The 25,643-nt window shown below is 36.2% G+C and overlaps 2 protein-coding genes across 7 annotated transcripts in view; both read left to right on the top strand.

Moving 5' to 3' along the window:
* ADAM9 (ADAM metallopeptidase domain 9) overlaps positions 1 to 9,996 on the top strand; it is a 148,815-nt gene extending 138,819 nt beyond the window's left edge. Inside the window, exons 21-22 of the mRNA XM_082715345.1 lie at positions 6,853 to 6,920; positions 8,542 to 9,996. Of these exons, the coding sequence (XP_082571471.1) occupies positions 6,853 to 6,920; positions 8,542 to 8,635 (162 nt within the window). The 3' untranslated portion in view covers positions 8,636 to 9,996. The remainder of the gene's footprint in view (positions 1 to 6,852; positions 6,921 to 8,541) is intronic.
* A 2,636-nt stretch (positions 9,997 to 12,632) lies between these two features.
* The window catches only part of ADAM32 (ADAM metallopeptidase domain 32), a 197,757-nt gene continuing 184,746 nt past the window's right edge, over positions 12,633 to 25,643 (top strand). For all 6 annotated transcript variants that reach the window (XR_014306696.1, XM_082715368.1, XM_082715369.1 and 3 more), the window contains exon 1: positions 12,633 to 12,770. Coding sequence is in view for 5 of the 6 variants with exons in the window: in XM_082715368.1 (XP_082571494.1) it covers positions 12,713 to 12,770 (58 nt within the window). In the remaining variant the exon portion in view is untranslated. The remainder of the gene's footprint in view (positions 12,771 to 25,643) is intronic.

The following is a 25,643-nucleotide window of genomic DNA, read 5'->3' as shown; positions in this document are numbered from 1 at the left end:
TCGATATTGTCAGACTTTTAAAGTCTTTCCAATTATGTGGAGTTAAAGTCATTAAATATCCTTCCTCATGTATGTGCGTGCGTGTGTGTGCATGTGTGTGTATACACAGTCTCCCTATTCTGCTCCCTTTTCCTTTTTAAAAAAGAAACAAAAAATTGTTATGCCACTTTCCCCCTTAAACATGCATGTTAGTGGGACACCTGGGTGGCTCAGTCAGTTAAGCATCTGCCTTTGGCTCAGGTCATAATCCCAGGGTCCTGGGGTTGAGTCCTGCATCGGGCTCCTTGCTCTGCCCGGGACCTGCCTCTTCCTCTGCCTACTGCTCTCCCTACTTGTGCTCTCTCCCTCTCCTCCCGACAAATATATAAATAAATTTAAAAAAAAAACCATATATGTTAGAGAATTTTCCATAGCACTACATATACAGGGTGCTCACATATGCTAGTTAGAAATTGCATGTGTTCTTCATCCTTGTTATATTTTTTTCCTTTTTTAATTGTGGTTAAGTAAATATACCATAAAATTTGGCATTTTAACCATTTTTGAGAATATAATTCAGTGACATTAATTATATTCATAATATTGTACAGTCACCACCACTATCTATTCCTGAAATCTTTTTTATCAGAAACTCGATACCCAAAGCAGTGACTCCCATTTTCCCCTCCCCAACCCCTAGCAACCACTGTTCTACTTTTTTTAAAAATTCAGATATAATTGACATACATTTATTAGTTTCAGGTGTTCAACATAATGATTCAGTATTTGTGTACATTGTGAAATAATTGATCACCATAGAAAGTCTAGTTAATATCCATTACCCCACATAATTTTACTATCCTTGTGATGAAAACTTTTAAGATCTATTTTCTAAGCAATTTTCAAATATAAATACAATATGATTAACTATAGTCACCATGCTGTACATTACATTTCTATGACTTATTTCTTTTGTAACTGGAAGTTGCCTCCTTCACCCAATGTCACCCAACCCCACTCCTACCTCTGGCAAACACCTATCTGTTCTCTGTATGTATGAGTTTGGTGTTTTGTTTTGTTTTTAAGATTCTACATATAAGGGAGGTTATATAGTATTTGTCTTTCTGTCTGATTTATTTCACTTAGTATATTGCCCTCAAGGTTGGTCCATGTTGTTTGAAAATGGCGAGATTTCCTTCTTTCTTATGTCTGAATAGTATTTTATTTTTTTGCTATATATATTTCACATTCTTTTTTTTTTAAAGGTTTTATTTATTTATCTGACAGACAGATATCACAAGTAGGCAGAGAAGCAGGCAGAGAGAGAGGAGGAAGTAGGCTCCCCACTGAGCAGAGTGCAGGATGTGGGGCTTGATCCCAAGACCCTGGGATCATGACCTGAGCCGGAGGCAGAGGCTTTAACCCACTGAACCACCCAGGTGCCCCCACATTCTCTTTACGTTCATCCATCAGCAGAAACTTAGGTTGCTTCTATGTCTTAGCTATTGTAAATAATGTAGCAGTGGAAATGGGGGTGCAGATAGCTTTTAGAGTTAGTGTTTTTATTTTCCTTGGGTAAATACTCAGAAGTGGAAATACTAGATTATATAGTATTTCTATTTTTTAGTCAGATTGTTATTTTGCTATTGAGTTGTATTAGTTCTCTATGTATTTTAGAAATTAACCTGTTGTTAGGTGTATGACTTGCAAATATTTTTTCCCATACAGTAGGTTGCCTTTTTATTTTGTTGATTGTTCTCTTTGCTGAGCAGAAGCTTTTTAGTTTGATCTATGACATAGTTTCTTCTTGTTTATTTTTGCTTTTGGTATCTCAGCTAGAAAACCATCTCCAAGTTACTGCCTATGATCTCTTTTCAGAGTTTTGTGGTTTCAGGTCTTACATTCAAATCTTTAATCCATTTCAAGTTAATGTTTGTGTATGATGTAACTGCAGGTGGCTGTCCAGTTTTTACAGTACCATTTGAAGAAACTGTTCTTTTCCCATATATTCTTGGCTCCTTTGTTGTAAATTAATTGATCATGTATGTGTGGGTTTATTTCTGGGCTCTCTTTTCTGTTCCATCACCCTGTATGTCTGTTTTTCTGCTAATGCTGTATTATTTGATAACCGTAGTTTTACAGCATAGTTTGAAATCAGGAAGTGTGGTGCCTCCTGCTTTTCTTTTTCTTTCTCAGTATTGCTTTGACTATGCAGGGTCTTTTTCTACTTTCTGTTAATTTGCCTATTCTAGGTACCTCTTACTAGTGGAATCATACAATATTTGTTCTTTTGTGTCTTATTTCATATAGCAGTGTCTTCAAGGTTCATCCCTATAGTAGTGTATGTGAGAACTTTATTTCTTCTTATGGCTTACATATTACATAATTACTTTATATATATATAGAACATTTTGTTTATTCCATTAATGGGCACTTGAGTTGTTTCTACTTAGTGGCTAACGTGGATAGTGTTGCCATGAACATATATGTACATGTACCTGCTTGAGTACCTATTTTCTTATTTATTTATTTATTTATTTATTTATTTATTTATGGTACCTATGTTTCAGTTCTTTTGGGTGTATACCTAAGAGTGGAACTGATATGTTATGTTGTTATTCTATGCTTAACTTTTTGAGGAACCACCAAATGCTTTCCACAGTGGCTACACCATTTTACATTTCTACCATGAGTGTTTTGATTTCTTCCCATTTTTGTCAACACTTGTTGTTTTCTGTTTTTGCTTTTTTTTTAAACTTTATTGTAGCCATCTTAGTGGATGTTAAATGGTACCTTGTTGTGGTTTTGATTTACAGTTCTCTAACGATTAATGATTTTGAGTATCTTTTCATTTGCTTATTAGCCATTTGTATCTCTACTCTGGGGAAATGTGCATTCAAGTCCATTGCCCATTTTTTAAATTGGGTTGCTTGTCTTTTTGTTGTTGAATTTTAGGTCTTTATATTTTCTGGATATTAACACTTTTATAGATATTTTCTTCCATTCTGTAGTTTATCTTTCACTTTGTTGATGCTTTGATGCACAAGAGTTTTTAACTTTTATGAAGTCCAGTTTATCTGTTTTTTCTTTTGTTGCTTGTGCTTTTGATGTCATCTCTAACAATCCGTAGTCAGATCCAAGGACATGAAGATTTACTTGTATGTTTTAAAAGTTTTATAATTTTAGCTCTTATATTTAGGTCTTTGACCCATTTTGAATAATTTTTGTATATGGTATAAAATAGGGATTCGGTTTCTTTCTTTTGCATGTAGAAATCCACTTGTCTTGGCCTTATCTGTTGAAGAGACTATTCTTTCTTTGTTGAATGGACTTAGAACTTTGTGGAAAATCAGTTGGCCATAGGGATATAGGTTTTTTCCTGTTCTCTCAATTCTGTTCATTTGGGCTCTAGTTCCATCCTTAAGGCAGTTCTACTATTTTGATTATTGTGGGGTTGTAATGAGTTTTGACATTGCAAAGTGTGAGTTCACGAACTTTTTTCTTCTTTTCAAGATTGTTTTGTTATTTAAAGCCCCTTTGATTCCGTATGATTTGAGAATCTACTTTCCCATTTCTGCAAGAAAGGCTGTTGGAATTTTGAGAGGGGTTCTGTTGAATCTACAGATCACTTTGGGTTGTACTGACATATCCTGACAGTATTGTCTTTGAATCCATGAACACTAGTTGTCTTTCCATTTATTTAGGTTTACTTTAATTTCTTACAGCAATGTTTTATAATTTTCAGTATACAAATCTTTGACCTTCTTGGTTAAGTTTATTCCTAGGTATTTTATTCTTTTGGATGCTATTGTAAATGGAACTGCTTTCTGAATTTCCTTTCTGGATTTTTCATTGCTGGTGTGTAGAAACAAAACCAATTTTTGCATGCTCATGTTACATCCTGCATCTCTGTTGAATTCATTTCTTAGTACTATTAGCTTTGCTGTGGACCCTTCAGGTTTTTTTTGTTTATATAGGATCGTGTTATTGGTGAGTAGAGGTATCACTGCTTCTTTCCAAATTGGATGTCTTTTATTTTCTTTTTTCCTCTAGTTGTTTTGGCTACCTCTTCTAGTACTGTGTTGCATAGTGGTGGTAAAAGCAAGCATCCTTGTATTCCTGATTTTGGGGGAAAAGTTTTCAGTTTCCTTGGCATATTTAAATATTTCCCCATGTCTTCTAGTGACATTTTTCATGTTGATTATGAGACATCCTTAAAGCAGTTCCTGATAGCTATTTTTAAAAGGCTTTTGGCTGTTGGTATTTATGTATGAGATTGGGAAAGAGCATTTCTCATCTCAGATCCATTTTTAAAATATTAATACAGCAATATCAGTTTTTTCTTTTTGTTTAATATTTATGTCTTTTTACATGTAATTTTCCTTTTTATGTTTTCTATTAAAAATTAAAAAAAATTTTAAAAATATTTCTTTTAACTGGAGACTTTATGTTGAGTACAGTTATTAAAATAGTTTTTCTACCATATGATTTTTATGATCTCTTTGTTTTCTTGTTTCTTCTGTTTTCTCCCCACACCACAATGCCTCTTCTATTTTTGGGACTGATTCAGTTTCCTCCTTGCCCCATTTCATTTTTCCCCTCTGCTTGTTTTTAGATACATTGTTAGATAAATTAGATTCAAATCCGTTGGTCATTTATGATAGTTTCTTGTAGCTTCATTATAATTTTTAAAAGCACTCATTTCTTTAAACATATAAAAATACCTACTTTTTGTGCTTTATCTGATCATTTTAATGTGTGTAGTCTTGGTTCTGTTGTTATTTCTACTGATTCTTGCAATGGCATGTTTGCTAGTGTGCTTTGTGATACTGATTGTAAACTGGCAATCTTTTGAATTTTATATGGAAGAATTATTTCAGTCTTGAATTACAGTGAGTTCCTACAGAGAGTGTATGTATTTCCCTTGGCTACATGCCTGGGGGCATGGTCCATCTTCTGTGCCTTTAAATTAAAATTTTTGTTGGTGTTTCTTTGGGTCACACAAGTGTTAGGAACTCTGGCCCCCCAAACCTTTGAGAGGATGGTTGTGTGGTTAGAAATTCCCCAGGGAGATAGTTTTCTTTTTTTTGCCTTCTACCAGTACCAAGGTCTGTTTAGGCAGTTTCTCCACTGTTCTTTGGGACAGATGTTTCTTTATTAAGTTAATCCAGTGAGGATATTGCCTGTTAGGGGCCTCAGCTTTCTGTTTTGTCTTTAATTCAGCATTCCATCCAACTCAGGCTTCAGGTTTTGTCTTCTAGGTCTATATATTACCTGAAAACATATAATGTAGCCCACCAAGGATGGAAGATATTCATAGGACAAATGCTGTTACGTACTCTGGACTCTTTCATACTTTCTTATTTTGGGGGGTTTTTTAGATGTTTCTTATTCCCTAGGAACTCATTCAAGCATTGAAAAATTCCTATTAATATTTTAACCAGCATTTTAGTTCTCTCTACTTGGAACATTTTAGTCCACTGTTTGTGAGTAACAAGCATGTATCCCATGCTTTTAATAACTGTATATGTATGAGTCCATCTTATGGATTTGTCACAAATCTAAAAACCAATTGTTCCAAATCTTGTTACCACAGAAAAATGCAGCATCAAGGATCCTTCTGAATACGTCTTTGGATACATGTAAAAGTATATGTCAGATAAATTCCAAGAAGTAGAGTTTAACTATCCTTTTAAAACACTGCTTCTGTGGGTTGGTGGAAAAGGGAATGGGATATTTTCTTATGTTCCTTCTGTTTTTACAGTATAAGCAAGTATTCTATGGGGCAAAATAATAGACTACCTGTTCTACAGCAGGACCCAGAGAATGTTTAAGCTCTTCCCCAACGCTGTGCATATATATATATATTTTTTTTTCTTTTTTCTTTTTGGAGATAGAGCATGCAAGTGGCAGGGGTGGGGTGGAGTGGGGGGCAAAGAGAGAATTTTAAGTAGGCTCAATACCCAGCACTCAAATTCATGACCCTGAGATCATGACCCGAGCTGAAATCAAGAGTTGGATGCTTAACCAGTTGAGCCTCTGAGGCTCCCTACACTTGGCATATTTTGCCTGTCAAATAGCTTTAGGAAAGAACAGCAGATAGCAGACAATGTCTTGGTCAAGATCACATCATCGGTGATTTATTAATTCCATCTGATCCTCCCTAACTTTTCCTAATGTAATATGAAATGTGAAAAATATTCTTACTTTTACTTTCTTATTTATCATAATCTCTCATTTTATTATAGAACTTATTTCAGTTATCTTGTCAAAGAAGGAATATCATGAATCCCAAAATTAAGGTTTGTAAATTAGGAGTATTTACAGTACTAGTTAGGTACCAAACAGATTTGGCAATACATTTTTGGAAGATGTTATTTAAAATATGTTGGTAGGGACACCTGGGTAGCTCAGTCATTTGAGTGTCTGGCTCTTGGTTTCAGCTCAGGTCATGATCTCAGGGTCGGGGGATTGAACCTTGTACTGGGCTCTATGCTCAGCACGGAACCAGCTCGAGATTCTCTCTGTCTCTCTCTCTGCATCTCCACCTGCACACATGCTCTCTCTATCTCTCTCAAATAAATAAATAAGTCTTTAAAAATAGGTATATTGGTATAGCAAATATGTTATCTTTTAACTAATGTAGTTGACTGGAACCAAGATTATAAATAGTATTATTGAATTACAAAATATAGCCTGAAAAGAGTTAAGTATTCTACATTCAGTGGCAAAGATATGTTGAAAATGCAAAATATTTTTAAATACCAGCATTGTAAATCATCTACTCACTGATTTAAAATATATCGATCACTTTATGTATAGGAAACATATTTATGAGTGCATTGTGGTAATAACTGTTTTTTTCCTTTTTAGCCTATCTATGCAAACAGATTTCCAGTACCGACTTATGCAGCCAAGCAGCCTCAGCAGTTCCCATCAAGGTCTGAAGTGAATTCACTTAGATTACTTTACCAGAATAAAACTCAGGGTTAAATTAAATACAAATATTTGACTTTTGTATTTAATTTAGTACAGGGTATTTCTTGCCAGTGGTTAGATAGAACACAATTTTTAGAAAAGTTTTTAAGAACTTCTTATGTAAGTTTTGTCATATTAGTGCAGTGTCGACATAAAATTTTAAAGAAGCCTGAGCAAGACAAGCAAATGATGCTGCAGCCTTTGGTGTATGTAAGATTCAGCAGCAGGGGCCTTTAACATATCCAGCAATGGCACACCAGATGGGTTAGACCAGCCCTCCTATTAGGGACAGCTAGAAAAGCTAGACAGTGTAAGAAAATACATGTTTGAAGGCCTGAGAGAACTACCAAGGAAATGAGGAGGAAGTGTGTGGGGGGCCCAGGAAAGGAGGCAGTATAGACATAATCCCAGCTGTTGGGGAACACTTTTCTGTCCTGGAAGTGGCTACAAATTCTGAACATGAGAACTGAGAGACTAGGAAGCTGAGGAGAGCTTGCAACAAATTCACAGGGCTGAGGGGACAAAAACTGGGGCCTAGCCAAGGAGGAGGTAGCCTGGTAATCATCCCAGGCACTGTGTTGGGACCCAGCAATAAGGATAAACTAGATCCTTAACTTATTTCAACAATTTTTTATGTTTGGCTCCAGTCAAAAGAGCAGATCTACAAGAAAAGAAAATGTGACTAAAACAAGAAAAGCCACAGATGACAGAAACAAACTCAGAGGGTAATCTAGTGAGGAGCATTATCAGACACAGACTTTAAAATGACTAATGATTATGTCATTGAGTTAATAGTTAAGTTTGAGACTTTCAGCCCAGAACTACAAACTTTAATGAAAGAATCATATGTGAGTTCAAAAACAGAAATATCTTTCACTTCTAAATGGATGGGCTTAAAATCAGCAAGGAGGAACATTAACTATGATATTTTGCAATATATAAAGTGCATCTTATCCCTCTCACCCCCCGAAATCCTTCAAATTGCAACTGAATGGCAACATTGAGGAGTGTCCTCCTGTAGAACCTTTAATGTAATAAGAGTGGCTGCGCATCAAGACAGAATTATATAAATTGTGAGACAGATATTCATCAGGTAATGTTCTGGTGTGTTAGTGGAGTAGAGGAATCCTAGAATTGAATGAAGAGGGTGAGGAAGGGTATAGAGGTGAAGGACATGTATAGAAGTCATGGCAGGTTTGATTCTCAGAGTGGATGTTAGTTTTGAATGAGTTGGAATTTCAGCTTTATTTGTATACACGGAGCTAGTGAGCTTACTTGTCTTTTATAGTTTTCAATTTCGTGTGCTATTCCTTTTAAAAATATATAAACCAGAACCTTCATATATTTTTGATTATATAGAATACCATTACTCTATTATGATAGTTATGCCATTTTAGATGCCGATTGCATCCTTTAACCATTGCATATAAGTTGTATAATAATCTCAGAATGTAATGTACTTCTAATGTACTCTTAAGAATTGTCAGCAGTGTTATAGATGGTGTTACATTGGGCTTGTAATGAAGTAGTAGTATTTTATTCAGTTGAAACACATAATTAAATGTCTTTTTTTCCCCCTCACAGGCCACCTCCACCACAACCGAAAGTATCATCTCAGGGAAATTTAATTCCTGCTCGTCCTGCACCTGCACCTCCTTTATATAGTTCTCTCACTTGATTTTTTTTTTTTTTTTAATCTTTACTTTTGCAAACATCTTCAGGGAACTGAGCTAATATGTTTTTTTTTTCCTGATATTTTCTTGAAAAGCCTTTCTTCCTGCTGCAACTATGAATGAAAACAAAGTACTACAAAACAAACTTCGCTAACACAGAAAAACAGAAATTGAGTAATGGGAATTGAGAAATATACGAAATGCAGTAAAAAGCCAGGGCATTTAGAATAACATTTCCATTCCCACCACTGAATAAGTCTTATTCAGTCATTCTGTGAGGTTAACCCACCAAACATGGATTATGTTATTTTAAACATGGTATTGTAATGATTCTTAAATTACGTTTTGTCATTAAGTGCTTAAATGTAATTCTGAATTTTGACCTTAGTTGCCATTAATGTAGTTTCTGGTTGAACATGTGATTATCTAATACCTGTGAAAACTAATTAGCTGTCAGTAATATCTAATATTTTTCATCTTGCACGGACTAATAATCATCATATGCTAGAATCTTGTCTATCTCATTCATTACACAAATAAAGGAATATTCTGTCTTCAGAAGAATGCGCAAAACCCACAATTTATATATCATCATCTTGTTTTGAGTGTACAAAGTATACTAAAAGTGTGTATGTGTGTATTCACACACAGTTATTGTCTTCCATTTTTATGATTATTCTATGGATAAATGATTCCATGGATTCTAGAGATAATAGAGTCTATGGGTCTATCTATGGATAATGAATATTAGAAAAATTAATTTAATAATAGAATTTCTATTACGAATCATGTTAAAGCATGGCATTCTTTTACAATGGCATTATTTTAAATAAACTTTAAGGTACGGAGTATTTAATAGAACTAATCAGATATGCTGTTGAAACCTTTCTGTGACAAAGCAGGAGCTCTTATAATATTCAGTCAAATTGAGATGTCATAAAACCACTTGAGAATTTCATGAGCACTTTAAGTTTAAAATCTGAAACTTCAAAGCTTGCTATTAATATGATTTAGAATGTTTACATTTACTAAGGTGTGCTGGATCATGTCTCTGTTGTAACTAATGTTTTCAAAGAAATTAGGCTGGAGAAAAGAAGTTAGAAAAGGTTTTTCTTAGATAAAGCAAAAAAATTAGTGAGGTGTGTAGGAGTTAACTATTCCAGCTGTGTAAAAAATGAATTTTTACTTGGGAAAAAATGATATGGATGGTGAAATTTTAAACACTCAAAAAATTTTCATAACCTTTCATAATAAAATTTAATAATAGGTTTATTAACTGAATTTCATTAGTTTTTCAAAAATTTTTGTTTGTGTATATATACATATACAAATATAACATTTGCAGTAAATAAAAGACTTGAAATTCTGTTTTGTGTCGCCCAGTAACTTCCTAAATATCCAGCTTTTTATAACCTAATTAATTAAAACATCATACTAGTTCTAGATAAAAGTACTAGTCAAACTTTTAGATATTATCTCACTAATTTTCAGACTTCTGCCAAATTGTGCACAGTGCCTTTTTTGTTATTAAAGGAAAACAGATTAGTTTTGAAGAAGACAGATGTTTAAGTTCTTTGAAGATGATACATTATTTTAACAGTCTGGTATATACTAAAAATTACATATAGGATGTGGGTGGACAAATACTCAGGCCAGGCAGTCCATAAAAAGGACAACAAGATATAAGAAATATAGGGGAAATTTGTACTTCAGTGTATGCATTGTCTAGAGTTTAGACCGAGAGCTAGAAGAGAACTCACCTTCCCTGGCTATAGGATTCCATAGGAACTATTTTACAATAGTAAAATAGTTTTATCACTGTAGATAACTGATGGGAATGCAAAGTAATTCTTGTCCATAGATATGAAAATCTGCCCTGCAGAGGTTCAGCTGACGTCCCTCCCTGTTTTCCTCCAGTAACACATTTAATTGAATATTCCTGATCTTTAGCTTCTCCTTTGAGCTGGCTTTAATACCTCACCACTTTACTCATTAATGAAGTAAACACAGTCTTTAATGTATGTTCCTTTTTTGAAAAAAATTGTAAACAATCCCAAATGAAGATTCTTCATTTTATTTAAATCTCTGAATGAATTAATAGACTAAAATGTTTGTGTCTTTCTCTCATATAGTCTTAATTTTTGCAACTATAATTTGAATCACTGAAATCTTGGTTATATTTTAACTATATAACTGAAAGCCTTTCTCAGAATTAGATAAATCCTTGGATTTTTGAGTATTTAGAAAGTTTTTCTAAAAGACTTTGATCAGTCAGAACTTCCTTTACTTTTGTATATATGTTTTCCATGCTTTTCATCTAGGTTTTCCTTGATTTATTCTGGATTGCTGTTAAAAATTGTTAAGTTTCTTGGCCATAGATGTCACTTCAAAATTTGCAAATATTAAGAGGCTTCTTTGCCGCCTGCTAAGGACATTTGATTAATTAGATCAGTTATCTGTGACTTTGATATCACTGTTTGACTATATGGTCACAAAATTACCTTGCTCAGGATTTTGCATTTTCCCTTCTCTCAAGCATATGCCTGGGTCTCTAACCATATAGTTAAGCACAGCCCAAGTTTTCTAAGCACAAATCCTATTATATTACATTCCATAAATGTTTACTGAAACTCTACGATCTTGCAGCTATCATTAAGCACTGTGATACATACGTTCTGGATCATACATCTAACTCCTGTTCTGGGGAGAACTATATACAGAAGAATATTATAAAGTTTGCTCTATGAAAGATTTAAACAGGAAAGGTTGAAGAAGAGAAACAATAAATAAACCAGAATTTCATTCAAAATACCACTAGTTTACAGGTCTAAATACTTACTGTAGTTGTTTTTCTAATACTATGAAGAAAGATGAAACCAGCTTTTGACTCAACTACTGCCTAGAAACAGTGTTAGTCTAGCATTGGCTGTTCTGTTGGGATACAAGCTGAGTGTAGATTTTTGCTGCCTTGTTTTTGCTCATGCTAATCCTTTTTAGGTTTAGATGGGCCTGTTGAATTTTATGCATCAGTAAAATCGCATCGAAACTGTTTTAGATCTAGTGGTTCCCTAAAAGTGAGCTTTTCTGTGTTGCCACCCAGCCTTTCAGTTTCTGTGTCTGCCTTTCTGTTAATAGAAGCATTACCTATTAATTCATTCTTTGGTATTTCAAAAGAATTAAAAGATAGTGCATATGCTGGAGACTGGAGGTGAGGGAGGAGGCATCGCAGTCCCAGGGAATAAGGCAATGTTTATTAGGAAAGACGAGAAGTCATAGTGGCCAAAGGATCGGGGTAGCAGAAAATAGGTGTCAGTTTGGGCTTGGAATTTAGCAAATTTTTCTGCTGGGATATACGTACTGGAACTCGGGCTGAGAATCTTTCTCCGCCTCATTCACTACATGCATAAGTTTTCGCAGTACTGAGAAGGGGTTGAACAAGAGAATGGTATCCTGTGAGTTCTAGCCAAGGGCTTGTGAAGAACCAGATTGATTGGAGGAAAAGTAGACACAGGTATGGGCGAAAACAACCGTGGCCGACTCTTTTCAAAGATAACAGACTCTCACGTTCCCCTTTTTGGAATCTTTTTCACACCTCTGCCCCCACCCTCCCCCCTTTTTTTTTAATTTTAAGAAACCCGGCTTTAGTAAATAATGAGTGTGTGCGTGCATATAGTTTTAAATTCAGAAAGTACTGCACGATCGTCTTTTTAAACACCTGGAAGCGTGTGCTACAGAACAGACTACAATCAGTGCGTTAGTTAGTTCTTTCAGGTTGGTGGGGGACCGCGACTGCGACGGCAGCGGCGGCGGGATAAACCCGCGCACGGCGCGGGCTCTCGGTCGGGCCCGAGAAGTTTAGGCTGGAGGCGAGGTGGGCGCTCCCTGCCCGCGACGAGCATCCCCGTCGGGCAGGGAGCGCCCACCTCGCCGCCTAAACCGGCCTGCCCGGCGCGCCCGTGGTCGCAGCGACCTCGCGAGACCTCTGCCCCACGAGCGCGCGCGGGTGCGCGGCGGACGCGGCGTTTCCGAGCGCCCCCAACTGTCGCCGGCTCAGTCGGCTCCCGGAGCCCAGGGGCCACGCCATGCTCCGCCTACTGCTGCTGCTGGCTGGGCTCCTTGGCTTGCTGGCTTCAGGACCCGGTAAGGCCGCGGAGACCTTGTTACACGGGGTCTGTGAGACGAAGGTTTTTCTCTCAAGAAGGATCTGCTTCCGTCGCATGGTGGCCCAACGCCATTGAGGTCCCCGCGGTAGCCTGGGAACCCGGCTTTTTTTTTGGGGGGGGGGGCTCTGTAGGGATAGAGAAGGGACTCCCCAGAGGGAAAGAGAACCTTGATGAGCTCAAGGACAAATCTCTTTTTGGAATCTGGGGTGGGGGTGGCCTTTCTTGTAGGTCTTTCCTGCACTTCACAAAACTGCCCCAACGTTTCTTGCACCAGAAGCAGCACCCCAGAGCCTCTTGAACTCCACTCAAAATCCAGACGGAGACGGAAACAAAAGCAGTCCTGTCCTCCCATACCATTTGTTCCGACGTAACGTGTCTGGCATACCTGCGAAATAATTTGTCCTTCAGTTAAGGGGAAAAAATGCAGCGGCTCCTGTGCTGTGACAAAGGTACATTATGACAGGATACAAAGAACCGTGTAAAGCAGCCTCAAAATTTTAAAATATATTAGGGGTGGTTTAGATGCAAGCAAACGTTTTAGATACGTTCTTATTTTTCTTCCCTTTTTATACACTGTTCTGATTCTTGCCCTCCGGTGTCAGGGTCAGCGCATGGGGTGTCTTTTTTCCACGATTGGCCCAGCGTCCCCTTGTTTGGAGGTACCACAGTTTATTTAGCCAGTTCTTTATTAATGGACTTTTGGGTTGTTACCAGTCTTTCTGCTATTGCATGCTATATTAGTGACCTCGAGCTGCCATAACAAAATACCCTAGTCCGGGTGGCTTAAATAACAAGTTTATTTTCTCTCAGTTCTGAAGATAGGAAGTCAGCCCAGGATGCCATCATCGTGGGGGTCTGGTGAGGTCTTTTCCTCCTGGTTAATAGACCATTGATTTCTTGCTGTGTACTAAGATGGCCTCTTTGTGGGGGGAGAGAGAGCAAACTCTCCTTACAAGGGCACTAATCCCATCCCGAGAGATCCACCTTCTTGGCCACCCCTAGACCTAAATACCTTCCGAAGATCCCATTTCTAAATAACATTACATTAGGGTTAGGACTTCAGCATGAAATTCTGGGGGGACATAGATCTTCACCATAACACACAATATTTTAATACAGTGGTTTGCAAACAATTTTTCTTTACCAATTATAGAAATTCTCAAAGAGCTTTGGCTTACATTTTATGTCGGTTAATATTCGTAATTTTGGAAATTAATATAGAAATTTAAGAATTTTTATTAATTCACTTAAAAATGACAGTAACAGGGGCGCCTGGGTGGCTCAGTGGATTAAGGCCTCTGGCTTCGGCTCAGGTCATGATATCGGGGTCCTGGGATGGGGCCTGTGTTGGGCACTCTGCTCAGTGGGGAGCCTGCTTCCTCCTCTCTCTCTGCCTTCTTCTCTGCCTGCTTGTGATCCATGTCTGTCAAATAAATAAATAAAATTCTTTTTAAAAAATGACAGTAACAGATCTATTATATGTAACATAAGTTACACATGTAAAAAATAACTATCTTCTGAAACAAGAATTTAGAACACTGGCATGATTTTAGATTTTTGCATCTCTTTAATGTCTGGCTTAATAGATGATAGCTAGATTCTTGTATCTATTTCTACATTGAATCTGTTGCTATGTATATGAAGAAAATCCAGCTTATATAGTTGGAAAAGGGAAGAGTATTTTAATAGCCTTTTCAGATAATTACCAGTATCCTTTGGATACTACATCAATACTTGACAAATGATAAAACTTAGTTGCAGTATGGTGTCTAAAAAATGTCATTGAACTTTTCAGAATATGTTCTATTAAGAATTCACGGGATCTTGAACTCTGGATATTTTGCTCATGAGTTTTTTTTTTTAATGCAGTACCTTTGTTTTATAATTTTTAATTTTAAATTATAGTAAAATGCACATAACAAAATTTATCATCCTAACAATTTAAAAAAATGAATAAACTTGTTTTTTTAGAATGTTACAGGTTCATAGCAAAATTAAGAGGAAAATATAGACTTCCCATACATGCTATCCTTAGACATATACTCCCTCTGCTATTGACATCCACGCATTTGTTACATTTGGTATTTTGTTGAAATCGATGATCTCACAGTGACATATTATTATCACCCAGAGTCCATAGTTTACTATAGGATTCACTCTGCCTGTGTACATTCTTTGAGTTTGACAAATGTATCATGACATGTATCCATGTCATGACATGTATTGTGGTATATAGAGTTGTTGCAGTGTCCTGAAAATCCTGTGTTCAACCTGTTCATACTTCCCTCTTTCTTAACTCCCAACAACACTGACTTTTTTTCTGTATCTGTAGTTTTGCTTTTTCCAGAATGTCATATACTTGGAATCATTCATATTGTTGTTGTTTTTTTCACTTAGAAATATACATTTAAGGTTCCTCTGTGTCTTTTCATGGCTTGATATCTTACTTCTTTTTAGGACTGAGTATCATTTCATTATCTGGATGTACCAGTTTATCCATTCACCTACTGAAGGATATCTTGATTGCTTGCAAGTTTTGGCAGTTACGGATAAAGCTGTTAGAGACATCTATGGGCAGGTTTTTGGTTTGGACAAAGTTTTTCAACTCCTTTGAGTAAAAACCGAGGGGTAGGATTGTTGAGTATGTAAGAGTATGTTTAGTTTTGTAAGAAACTATACTGTAAGAGTATGTTTAGTTTCGTAAGAAACTGCCAAGCTATCTTCCACAGTGGTTATATGATTTTGCACTCCCACCAATGAAGGAGAGTTCCTGTGCCTCCCATCTTTTCCAGCATTAGGTGTAGTCAGTGTTACAGATTTTGGTTATTTTAATGGGTATGTAATGGTACCTCATTTTAATTTGGAATTATCTAATGACATATGATATAAAGCATCTTTTCATCTTATATGCCATCTCTCTCTCTCTCTCTCTCTCTTTTTTTTTTTTTTTGATGAGATGTCTGTTCGGGTATTTTGCCCATTTTTAAATTGGGTTCTTCATTTTCTTATTGTTGAGTTTTAAGAGTTCTGTGTATAGGGGTGCCTGGGTGGCTCAGAGGGTTAAAGCCTCTGCCTTCAGCTCAGGTCATGGTCTCGGGGGTCCTGGGATTAAGCCCCACATCGGGCTGTCTGTTCAGCAGGGAGCCTGCTTTCCCCTGCCTCTCTGCCTACTTGTGATTGCTCTCTATGTGTTAAATAAATAAAAATCTTTTTAAAAAAAGTTCTGTGTATATTTTGAATGAACAGTTTTTTTTTAAAAGATTTTTTAATTTATTTGTTTGATAGACAGAGATCACAAGTAAGCAGAGAGGCAGGCAGATTGAGAGGAGGAAGCAGGCTCCCTGCTGAGCAGAGAGCCAGATTTGGGGCTTGATCCCAGGATCCTGGGGTCGTGACCTGAGCCCAAGGCAGAGGCTTTAACCCACTGAGCCACCCAGGCACCCCTGAATAAACAGTTTTTTAATCAGATACGCCTTTTGCAAATATTTTCACCTGGTCTGTGGTCTGTGACTTGTCATCTTATTTTCTTGACATTGTCTTTCGCAGAGCAGAAGTTTTTCATTTTTTAAAAAAAATATTTATTTATTTGACAGAAAGAGATCACAAGTAGGCAAAGAGGCAGGTGGTGGGGGGGAGAGGCGGGAAGCAGGCTCCCCACTGAGCAGAGAAACTGATGTGGGGCTCGATCCTGTCACCCTGAGATCACGACCTGAACCTAAGGCAGATGCTTAACCCACTGAGCCACCCAGGCATCCCAGAAGTTTGGTATAGCTTATCATTTGTTTCTTCATGCATTATGGGTGTTTTATCTAAAAAATTATTGCCATACCTAATCATAATTTGTATTTTATATTTAAGTCTCTGATCCATTTGAGGTTGATTTTAATGAAGTCTGACTTTTTTTTTTTGCATGTGGAAATTCACTTGTCCTAACACTGCTTATTGAAAAGACTATCTGCTCTATTGTATGGCCTTTGCTCTTTTATCAAAGATCAGTTGACTATATTATGTAGGCTTTTTATTTTTTTCTGGGCTCTTTATTCTGTTTGATTGATCTATTTATTTATTCTTTGACCAGTACCACATTTTCTTGACTACTGTAGCTTTATAGCAAGTCATTTAATTAGGTTATGGCAGTCTTCATCTTTATTTTTCTCCTTCAGTATTGAATTTGCTATTCTGGGTCTTTTGCCTCTCCATATAAACTTTAGAATAAATGAGGTAATGGGATTTTCGTTAAGATTGTAATGAATCTATAGAGTCAAGTTGAGAAGAACTGACATTTTGACAGAATTGAGTTATACTCTCCATGAACATGGACTAATCTAAGTCATTTTTTTTTGGATGCTCATATAAATGACATTGTATTTTAAGTTTCAAATTCTACTTGTTCATTGCTGATGTGTAAGAAAGTGATTGATTTTTATTTATTAGTCTGGTTTCCTGCGAACTTGCTTTCTTAACTATTTTTAAATGTATACAGGTCAGTAATGTTAAGTACATCCACATTATTGTGTAACTTATCTGTAGGACCTTTTTATGTTGCAAAATGGAAGTGCTATACCCATTATACAATTTATAAATTGTGATAAAATATACATAACATAAAATTTACCATTTTAACTATTTTTCTCACTGATTTTTATAGTTTATTGCTTTTTAAGTAGAAATTCATTGACGAAAATATTTATATTCAGTTACCCTTTATTTTTGTAGATTTTTTTCTAGTTTTATCTGAGTCTTCTATTTCCTTATGTTTTTGTGTTATTAATTATTATCCTTTGTTTCAGCGTGAAGAGCTCTCTTTAACATTTCTTGTGAGACTGGTCTAATAATGATGAACTCCTTTAGCTTTTGTATGTCTAGTCTGCTGTTAAACCCCTTTACTGAAATTTTCAGTTAACTTATTGTATTTTTCATCTGTATGCTTTCTGTTTGGTACTCATTTTAACCATTCTTCAGTACAGTTTAATGGCATAAAGTACGTTCACATTGTTGTGTAGCTGTCACCACTATCCATCTCTAGAACTTTTTTCATCTTTCTGAGCTGAAACTCAGTACCCATTTTACACTAAATCTTCATTTCCCTCTCCCCCAGCTCATAGAAACCACCATTCTACTTTATGTCTCTGAGGACTATAGTTAAATTATAGTCGGTACCTCATATAACTGGAATTGTGGAGTATTTTTCTTCTTGTGACTGGTTTATTTCACTTAGCATGGCTCCCTCAATAGTCATCTATGTTGTAGCAGGTGTCACAATTTTTAAGGCTGAGTAATATTCTATTGTGTGGAATATAAATGGATAAATATATATTTCATTTTGTTTATCCATTCATCTGTAGATGGATATTTGGCTTGCATCTTCTTTTGGGATATTGTGAGGAATGCTGCCATGAGCATATATGGACATGTACTTGTTTGAGTCTCTGTTTTCAATTTTTTTTGCAAAAATATTCAGAAGAGCAGTTGCTGAATCATATGGTAGTTCTATTTTTAATTTTTTTGAGGAACTGTCACACTTTTTCATAGTGGCTATACAATTTACATTCCTACCAGCAGAGTACGGAGGTTCCAAATTTACACAATCTTTCCAACACATGTTATTTTTATTTAATTTTTTTTTATGATTATAGTCTTCCTAGTGGATATATCATGTTATCTCTTTTTGGCTATGATTTGCATTCTCCCAATGATTAGTGATATTGAGCATGTTTTCATGTGCTTATTGACCATTTGTGTATCTTTGGAGAAATGAGTGTTCAGTCTGTTTTTAAAATTGGTTGTTCTTTTTGTTGTCAAGCTGTGAGAGTTCTTTTTATATTCTGGACGCTAGACCTATTTCAGAGAAATGATTTGCAAGTATCTTTTCTCATTCAGTAGGCTGTCTTTACTTTCTTGGGAGTGTTCTTTGATTCACAAAAGTTTTTAATTTTGATGAAATCTAGTATATGTATTTTTTTCTTATATTGCTCGTGTTTTTGGTGTCATATCTAAGAATCCATTGCCAAATCTATAATCATGAAGATTTATTCTGGTCTTTTCTTCTAATAATTTTATTGTTTTATCTGTTAAATTTAAGTTGCTGATCCATTTTAAGTTAATTTTTATATGGTGTGAAGTAGAGTTCCAGCTTCATTCATTTGCATTCATAATGGTTTCTGTTTATTACTTAAATGCTTTTGACCCATTGAAGTCTATTTATGCTAATATTAACATAGCTACATCAACTTTCCTTCAGCTAACATTTGCTGTAAATACATATTTTCTCTCCTTTTTTCATGGTGCATTCCTTAATGCTCATTGAGTATCCACCTTTTGCCTACATTTCTCGGCCTTTTCCCAAACTATCTCTTGCTTATGAGGTTAAGAAGAAATGATGTGTGCAATTTTTGGATCAAGGCAATTAAGAGTTGCTCTCCTTCTTCCATCTCTCTTTTCTGATACCACAGTCATCTTTGAAGCCATAAGCTGAGTTTATGGTGTTACCAGTTGGAGGGAACCTGGATCTTTGAGTCACTACTTCAGTGAGAGCTCCTGGTGACCCTCATCAGAATTTACATGAAAAAAAAATAAACTTTTATTGTGTTAAGTCACCAAGGCTTTAATATTTTCTTTATTATCATTCCATAACCTGGTCAGCCTAAATTGACTTATATAGAAATTGAAAAGTGTTGTCATACCAAACTTAAAATAGATGTCCTTGATTGACCAGCTGGTCAATGAACAGTGGGTAATGGATAGTAGATGACAAAAATTGAAATCATAAGAGACTCTTACTCTCAGGAAACAAACTGAGGGTTGCTGGAGGGGAGGAGCGTGGGAGAGATGGGGTGGCTGGGTGGTGGACATTGGGGATGGTAATGTGCTATGGTGAGTGCTGTGAATTGTGTAAGACTGATGAATCACAGACCTGTACCCCTGAAACAAATAATACATTATATGTTAATAAAAAAATTGAAACCAACTAGAAGTTACAAAACATTTCATAGTTTTATTTCATAAAGTTACAGTAAACTGTATGATTGATTGCATTCTACAGAAGTTAGATAACAGAATGTTATCTTTCTGCAGTGGAGGTCAGTTTAATTACCCAGATTTGGCAAAGTGTTAAGAGAAGGATATAATTTCAGCAAACAATTGGCCAGTTTGCAAAAAGAAATGATAGGGAATAAATCCAAAAAATTAAGATCCTTTCAGGATTTTAAAAGGTGACTGATTCCAGATTCTAAATAGTTAAGAAATGGAATTTTAAAAAGTTTGAATACCAATGTGTCAGTAAAACTCAATTAGATAAAGTTACTCAGGGCAGAGCTCTAATTAAGGGTATGGACATACGTTTTTCTAGATAGACTCAAAGCTGCCATTATTAAGTTGAAAGAGGGAGAGAGAGAGAGAGAGACATGAGAGGAGAGGAAGGGAGAAATAAGAGTTAGGCAAAGAAATTATTGGACATAAAATATTTGCAAATCATTTGTCTGAAAGGGGCCAAGTAACCAAAATATAAAACACACAGAAATAAAGAAGATGTGAAAATTATGACTTTAAAAAGTTTTATACAGTTTTAAAAGTATGTAGTACTTATATTGAAAGCGACTATTTAAGAATTAAAATAGCCCTTGGGCCCTGAAATTTCCAGATGCAGGTAGTGAACTGGAAAAGCCATTCAGCTCTCAGGGAAGGTATATTTGTATTTAAATCTATTATGATATTTTATGCTTTCTATGGATTATGCTTTTATATGAGGATATTTAAAAACTCATTTCCTGTCTTACGTGTTTTGTATTTCTAATAGTAATATAACATATTAGCTATCAACATTCGGGTGCACGTGCCCCTTTGGATCACTACGTTTGTATCTTTAGGGTAAATACCCAGTAGTGCAATTGCTGGGTCATAGGGCAGTTCTATTTTCAACATTCTGAGGAACCTCCATGCTGTTTTCCAGAGTGGCTGCACCAGCTTGCATTCCCACCAACAGTGTAGGAGGGTTCCCCTTTCTCCGCATCCTCGCCAGCATCTGTCATTTCCTGACTTGTTGATTTTAGCCATTCTGACTGGTGTGAGGTGATATCTCATTGTGGTTTTGATTTGTATTTCCCTGATGCCGAGTGATATGGAGCACTTTTTCATGTGTCTGTTGGCCATCTGGATGTCTTCTTTGCAGAAATGTCTGTTCATGTCCTCTGCCCATTTCTTGATTGGATTATTTGTTCTTTGGGTGTTGAGTTTGCTAAGTTCTTTATAGATTTTGGACACTAGCCCTTTATCTGATATGTCGTTTGCAAATATCTTCTCCCATTCTGTCACTTGTCTTTTGGTTTTGTTAACTGTTTCCTTTGCTGTGCAAAAGCTTTTGATCTTGATAAAAGCCCAATAGTTCATTTTTGCCCTTGCTTCCCTTGCCTTTGGCAATGTTCCTAGGAAGACGTTGCTGCGGCTGAGGTCGAAGAGGTGGCTGCCTGTGTTCTCTTCAAGGATTTTGATGGATTCCTTTCTCACATTAAGGTCCTTCATCCATTTTGAGTCTGTTTTCGTGTGTGGTGTAAGGAAATGGTCCAGTTTCATTTTTCAACATGTGGCTGTCCAATTTTCCCAGCACCATTTATTGAAGAGGCTGTCTTTTTTCCATTGGACATTCTTTCCTGCTTTGTCGAAGATTAGTTGACCATAGAGTTGAGGGTCCATTTCCGGGCTCTCTATTCTGTTCCAATGATCTCTGTCTCTGTTTTTATGCCAGTACCATGCTGGCTTGATGATGACAGCTTTGTAATAGAGCTTGAAGTCCGGAATTGTGATGCCACCAACTTTGGCTTTCTTTTTCAATATTCCTTTGGCTATTCGAGGTCTTTTCTGGTTCCATATAAATTTTAGAATTATTTGTTCCATTTCTTTGAAAAAGATGGACGTTACTTTGATAGGAATTGCATTAAATGTGTAGATTGCTTTAGGTAGCGTAGACATTTTCACAATATTTATTCTTCCAATCCAGGAGCATGGAACATTTTTCCATGTGTCTTCCTCAATTTCTTTCATGAGTACTTTATAGTTTTCCGAGTATAGATTCTTTGCCTCTTTGGTTAGATTTATTCCTAGGTATCTGATGGTTTGGGGTGCAATTGTAAATGGGATTGACTCCTTAATTTCTCTTTCTTCTGTCTTGTTGTTGGTGTAGAGAAATGCAACTGATTTCTGTTGTGCATCGATTTTATATCCTGACACTTTAATGAACTCCTGTACAAGTTCTAGCAGTTTTGGAGTGGAGTCTTTTGGGTTTTCCACATATAGTATCATATCATCTGCAAAGAGTGATAGTTTGACTTCTTCTTTGCCGATTTCGATGCCTTTAATTTCCTTTTGTTGTCTGATTGCTGAGGCTAGGACTTCTAGTACTATGTTGAATAGCAGTGGTGATAATGGACATCCCTGCCATGTTCCTGACCTTAGCAGAAAAGCTGTTTTTCTCCATTAAGAATGATATTTGCGGTGGGTTTTTCCATAGATGGCTTTGATAATATTGAGGTATGTGCCCTCTATCCCTACACTTTGAAGAGTTTTTATCAGGAAGGGATGCTGTACTTTGTCAAATGCTTTTTCAGCAACTACTGAGAGTATCATATGGTTCTTCTTTCTTTTATTGATGTGTTGTAACACATTGATTGATTTGTGGATGTTGAACCAACCTTGTAGCCCTGGAATAAATCCCACTTGGTAGTGGTGAATAATCCTTTTAATGTACTGTTGAATCCTATTGGCCAGTATTTTGGTGAGAATTTTCGCATCTGTGTTCATCAAGGATATTGGTCTATAGCTCTCTTTTTTGATGGGATCGTTGTCTGGTTTTGGGATCAAGGTGATGCTGGCCTCATAAAATGAGTTTGGAAGTTTTCCTTCCATTTCTATTTTTTGGAACAGTTTCAGGAGAATAGGAATTAGTTCTTCTTTAAATGTTTGGTAGAATTCCCCTGGGAAGCCGTCTGGCCCTGGGCTTTTGTTTGGAGATTTTTGATGACTGTTTCAATCTCCTTACTGGTTATGGGTCTGTTCAGGCTTTCTATTTCTTCCTGGTTCAGTTGTGGTAGTTTATATGCCTCTAGGAATGCATCCATTTCTTCCAGATTATCAAATTTGTTGGCGTATAGTATGTTCTTACAATTGTCTGTATTTCTTCGGTGTTGGTTATGATCTCTCCTCTTTCATTCATGATTTTATTTATTTGGGTCCTTTCTCTTTTCTTTTTGATAAGTCTGGTCAGGGGTTTATCAATCTTATTAATTCTTTCAAAGAACCAGCTCCTAGTTTCATTGATTTTTTTCTATTTTTTGTTTTTGTTTTCTATTTCTTTGATTTCTTCTCTGATCTTTATTATTTCTCTTCTCCCTCTGGTTTTAAATTTTCTTTGTTGTTCTTTGTCCAGCTCCTTAGAGTGTAGAGTTAGGTTGTGTATTTGAGACCTTTCTTGTTTCTTGAGAAAGGCTGGTTATCACTATATATTTTCCTCTCAGGACTGCCTTTGTTATGTCCCACAGATTTTGAACCGTTTTGTTTTCATTATCATTTGTTTCCATGAATTTTTTTAATTCTCTTTAATTTCTTGATTGACCCATTCATTATTTAGAAGGATGCTGTTTAGTCTCCATGTATTTGGGTTCTTTCCAAATTTCCTCTTGTGATTGAGTTCTAGCTTCAGAGCATTGTGGTCTGAAAATATGCAGGGAATGATCCCAATCTTTTGATACTGGTTGAGACCTGATTTAGGACCCAGGATGTGATCTATTCTGTAGAATGTTCCATGTGCACTAGAAAAGAATGTGTATTCTGTTGCTTTGGGATGGAATGTTCTGAATATATCTGTGATGTCCATCTGGTCCAGTGTGTCATTTAAGGCCTTTATTTCCTTGTTGATCTTTTGCTTGGATGATCTGTCCATTTCAGTGAGGGGAGTGTTAAAGTCTCCTACTATTATTGTATTATTGTTGATGTGTTTCTTTGATTTTGTTATTTATTGGTTTATATAGTTGGCTGCTCCCACGTTGGGGGCATAGATATTTAAAATTGTTAGATCTTCTTGTTGGACAGACCCTTTGAGTATGATATAGTGTCCTTCCTCATCTCTTATTATAGTCTTTGGCTTAAAATCTAATTGATAGGATATAAGGATTGCCACTCCTGCTTTCTTCTGATGTCCATTAGCATGGTAAATTCTTTTCCACCCCCTCACTTTAAATCTGGAGGTGTCTTCGGGTTTAAAATGAGTTTCTTGTAGGCAACATATAGATGGGTTTTGTTTTTTTATCCATTCTAATACCCTGTGTCTTTTGATTGGGGTATTTAGCCCATTTACATTCAGGGTAGCTATTAAGAGATATTAATTTAGTGCCATTGTATTGCCTGTAAGGTGACTGTTACTGTATATTGTCTCTGTTCTTTTGTGATCTATTACTTTTAGGGTCTCTTCTGTTTAGAGGACCCCTTTCAGTATTTCCTGTAGAGCTGGTTTGGTGTTTCAGTTTTTGTTTGTCCTGGAAGCTTTTAATCTCTCCTTCTATTTTCAATGATAGCCTACATGGATATAGTATTCTTGGCTGCATGTTTTTCTCCTTTAGTGCTTGGAGTATATCATGCCAACTCTTTCTGGCCTGCCAGGTCTCTGTGGATAAGTCTGCTGCCAATCTAATATTTTTACCATTGTATGTTACAGACTTCTTTTCCCGGGCTGCTTTCAGGATTTTCTCTTTGTCACTAAGACTTGTAAATTTTACTATTAGGTGATGGGGTGTGGACCTATTCTTATTGATTTTGAAGGGGGGGTCTCTGCACCTCCTGGATTTTCGTGCTTGTTCCCTTTGCCATATTGGGGAAATTCTCTCCAATAATTCTCTCCAGTATACCTTCTGCTCCCCTCTCTCTTTCTTCTTCTGGAATCCCAATTATTCTAATGTTGTTTCGTCTTATGGTGTCACTTATCTCTCGAATTCTCCCCTCGTGGTCCAGTAGCTGTTTGTCCCTCTTTTGCTCAGCTTCTTTATTTTCTGTCATTTGGTCTTCTATATCACTAATTCTTTCTTCTGCCTCATTTATCCTAGCAGTGAGAGCCTCCATATTTGATTGCACCTCATTAATAGCTTTTTTGATTTCAACTTGGTTAGATTTTAGTTCTTTTATTTCTCCAGAAAGGGCTTTTATATCTCCCGAGAGGGTTTCTCTAATATCTTCCATGCCTTTTTTGAGCCTGGCTAGAACCTTGAGATTCGTCATTCTGAACTCTAGCTCTGTCATATTACCAATGTCTGTTGGATTAGGTCCCTAGCCTTTGGTACTGCCTCTTGTTCTTTTTTTTGTGGTGAATTTTTCTGCCTTGTCATTTTGTCCAGATAAGAGTATATGAAGGAGCAAGTAAAATACTAAAAGGGTGGTAACAACCCCAGGAAAATATTCTTTAACCAAATCGTGAGGGGGGAGAAAGGGGATAAAAAGAGGTTCAGAAAGATAAAAAGAAAAAGAAAACGAATAAAGAAAAAGGATAAAAAAGAAAAAAATATATATTAGATAAACTAGTTAAAAAATGTTAAGAAAAGGGTAAAAGTTAAAAAAAATTTAGCAGAATAAGAGAAAATACATTGAAAAAGAAAAAAAAATTAAATTAACTGCAAGACTAAATAATCATGGGGAGAAAGCCATTAGTTCTGTGCTTTGCTTTCTCCTCCTCTGGAATTCTGCTGCTCTCCTTGGTATTGAAACTGCACTCCTTGGTAGGTGAACTTGGTCCTGGCTGGATTTCTTGTTGATCTTCTGGGGGAGGGACCTGTTGTAGTGATTCTCGAGTGTCTTTGCCCTTAGCGGAATTGCA

This window comes from Mustela nivalis (genome assembly GCF_964662115.1).
Source record: "Mustela nivalis genome assembly, chromosome: 20".
Lineage (NCBI taxonomy): Eukaryota > Metazoa > Chordata > Mammalia > Carnivora > Mustelidae > Mustela > Mustela nivalis.
The sequence above is the reverse complement of the archived record's forward strand: the minus strand, read 5'-3'. Positions and strand labels throughout refer to the sequence as shown.